At 32.9% G+C, this 3,412-nt stretch overlaps 1 protein-coding gene across 1 annotated transcript; it reads left to right on the forward strand.

Moving 5' to 3' along the window:
• Positions 1-701: 701 nt before the first annotated feature.
• On the forward strand, positions 702-1,703 carry LOC149543839 (heavy metal-associated isoprenylated plant protein 29-like). Its single transcript, XM_089796327.1, has 2 exons — positions 702-768; positions 1,381-1,703. Exons 1-2 carry the CDS (start codon positions 702-704, stop codon positions 1,701-1,703), a joined length of 390 nt encoding a protein of 129 aa, XP_089652453.1.
• Positions 1,704-3,412: the final 1,709 nt, after the last annotated feature.

Below are 3,412 nucleotides of genomic sequence, written 5' to 3' on the forward strand. Positions count from 1 at the left end.
ACTTATAAAAAATACACATAATAAAGCTACCTGTTTAGAATTCACTCTTTCCACCATTATATCGGCATAGTGATTTTTTATTGCAATAATATATAGTTAAAAGCTTGTACTACTTAGAGATCCGGTTATCATAGTTGGATTCTGAATTGTTTCAACTTAAAGCGTTATCTTCCTCATTGAAATTTAATTAAATAAAGGAAGACAGCAATGCATTTCGAGCGTTAAAAAGAAGTTTGCTTAGCGGCAGCTACTGCGCCACGAACACTGTTTGCCATGTGATTTTGCATAACTAAAACTGTACTTTTGCTTTGAGTAAAGTTAAATCCGTAAAATAAAAAAGCCACCTGCAAATAACGTCGCCACCGCAACCGCCTAGTGTACCATTACGAGTTTCGCCCATTCTATGATTGGACCTCACATTATTCTTTGCAACTTTACCCTATAAAAGATGTTCTAAACATTTTCAATCTCACCACATTTGAAATCTTTGATATTGGTTTTTGATTCTCTTCACATTTTTCTTCAAAGAGCGCATATATTATCAATTTTTTTGTGCCAAAATGACGGTTAGACATTCTTTCCTTACTATTATATTTTCTATTCAATGATAAGTGTTTCAGAGATATTACAAATCTAAGCTTCAGTCATCTCAATATGGGTTTTCTGTTATTGATTTGAGACTATGATTGCAGATTGTAGAGATGCAAGTAAACATGGATTGCAGTGGTTGCGAAAGGAAGGTTCGGAAAGCTCTCTCTAACCTCAAAGGTATAGGATCTTCAACTGTTTAGCGATTTTTTAGAGTTATGTTTTTAATGTGGTTTTCTGTTCCAGGAGCGTGTTTTTCCATTTATATATGTATATGGGTATTATCATCTATTTATATAGATAATAATGCTCATATCTATTTGTTAAAAAAGATATAGAATCAAAGGAATTGTCAAAATTGAGTGCGAGTTGATTATATTATAGTAGTTATTTATGTTAATTTTCTGATGGAGGGGTTCAGTATTTTAGTCTAGTCTTTTTTGTTAAGAATAAAGGACTGAGGGGTATTCTTTCCATCAAGTTCATCAGGACACTATTCCGGCTTCATCCATTTTAGATGTGGAGGGCCTTGCGCTTAGCAAGACTTGATCCCTAATAGACTCTTTGTAAACTATTCCGTTTTGGTTGGTTAGATAGTATACTTAGATATTTCCCTAGATTATCTGAATTACCTTAAATTTAAAAGAAAAATTGTTATTTAAACAAATTAAAATTCAAAACTTGCTATCGATTTACTTCTAATGATCCTCATGCATTCCCATACATGGATTCATATTAGTGTTTTATCATATCTAGTAAGGCCTGAGATTTGGTGGGTTCATCTTATTGCAGGGATAGACAGTGTAGAGATTGACCTTTCAATGCAGAAGGTGACAGTGAGTGGTTACTTGGAGGCTAAAAAAGTTCTCAAAGCTGTGAGAAGAAGCGGAAAACAAGCAGAGTTGTGGCCATATCCTTATGACATTGAACATCATCCTTACTCTGACCAATACTTTAAGAAGACCACGTATAAATCCAGTTACAATTATCACAAGCATGGCTACAATGGCAGCAGCCACGGCTACTTTCAAGAACCTCCTCATTCGACAATTATTGATGATAAATCTTCACACCTATTTAGCGATGATAATCCTGATGCGTGTACTGTAATGTAATGGAGTTTATATTTGTATCATATATGGCCACGTACATAAGTTTAATTCGTTAGGGGTATCTGTTGTTTCTTGAGCAAAGGCTTAGGACTTGTATTGCTTGTAAATTGCAAGAAAATTGATGGAAGGTAAAGTAAAAATGTGTTGTTACTGCACTTTGGGAGAGCTTGGGTCGGATTATGTGACTTTATGGCTTAAGATTTGTGTTCTTACATGTCCCCATATTGTTTTACACGGGCTGTTTCTAAATTATGTGAATGAGTAGCTTACGGCTTTAGAAATGGTTCATGTTGTGCTCCTATAATTGTTGCATGTGGTAGTGAGATGGTGGCTCCCCTTCATGCTTGTAGATTTTCTCCTGAGAAGTATATGATAGGAGTGATATTTTATTGCACAAAATGTAAAAATATTGAAGTAGGCTTTATTTTTCTATTGGAAAGCAATTGTCACATGTAGCTCATAAAATTTTAAACAAGATAATGTTAAAATAGGAAATGTCGGGATTGAATTTAAAAAATAGTGAAATAGTGATATATAATCAATCTTTATTATGAAATAGTTAGAACTCTTCTATACTCAATCATGTTTCATAAAAAGTAATTTGTTTTCATTTTGATGTGAAGAATTGTCTTAAAGTCTATTCATGTTATCATGTATCATGTGGTTAATTGGCTGGTGCCCTAGTTGAAAATAATAATTTCACAAATAAAACTGGGAGATGGAAATAATGAGTATAGTTTCTTATAATAGATTCAATTTTGACATGATCATTAATAAAATTTTGTTTAGTTATGATTGACAAATATTGATTACAAAAGATTGTACTCATTGATATAATTAATATAAAAAAGATATTTGAAGTCCAATAAACTTATGGAAATGAAAGAAGATGAAAGTGATAAATAATTATTCTCAAATATTTATAGAACTAAAACATTTATAATAGCTCTCAAATATTTTGATAGAACTTATAGAACCCTCTAAATATAGACCAAAATGTTGTGTAAATTCTTTACAATAAGCTTTTAGTAAACATTTTAAGTGTCCTTAAACGATAGTCATAATTCACAACTAAAATTTACCCAAAAACCAATCTCAAGATCCAAAACCAACATAGACCCTACTTCCTGATTGACTTTACCCATGCGCCTATTCAAATATTCAATAGATACCATCATAATATCCCAATAGCTATTAATTGATGTAACACAAGGTAGGATGCTCACTTTAGCCCTATCCTTCCTAGGACTTGGTTAGGCTTATGCTCAACCTAAATAAGTTCTTTACTTAACTCTAACCTCTAGAGGATCTTTATTCTATGCTCCCACAAACTTACTACCAAAGTCCACTAATGAATGACTCGAATGCTTTCTCCAAGGTACTCTACCTAAGTACCTCTATTTGTTGGCTTGCAACCAAAGGGATCCCACTGGCCTGAGTGACTCCACAAGTAATATATTTACCTCCCATAGGCTCCTCATACCATTATTAACAAGTTTACAATACCTATTTCCCCTCCAATGTTAAAACTATCAAAATAAACCTAATCAATTAGGCCTCTAATTAGACTAATCAAGCTCTCTTAACAAGGCGGTGAAAAAAAGTTGATATCTCAGTACCCTTTTGAAAGACCTCAAGGATTTTCAAGGTTTTAGTTTCTCATGGCACATGTATAGTGGAAATAAATATTTTAGCCTAATTTCAAGGGTTCC

This window comes from Cupressus sempervirens, chromosome 8 (genome assembly GCF_028749045.1).
Source record: "Cupressus sempervirens isolate cs-2001-9-10 chromosome 8, ASM2874904v1, whole genome shotgun sequence".
Classification (NCBI taxonomy): domain Eukaryota; kingdom Viridiplantae; phylum Streptophyta; class Pinopsida; order Cupressales; family Cupressaceae; genus Cupressus; species Cupressus sempervirens.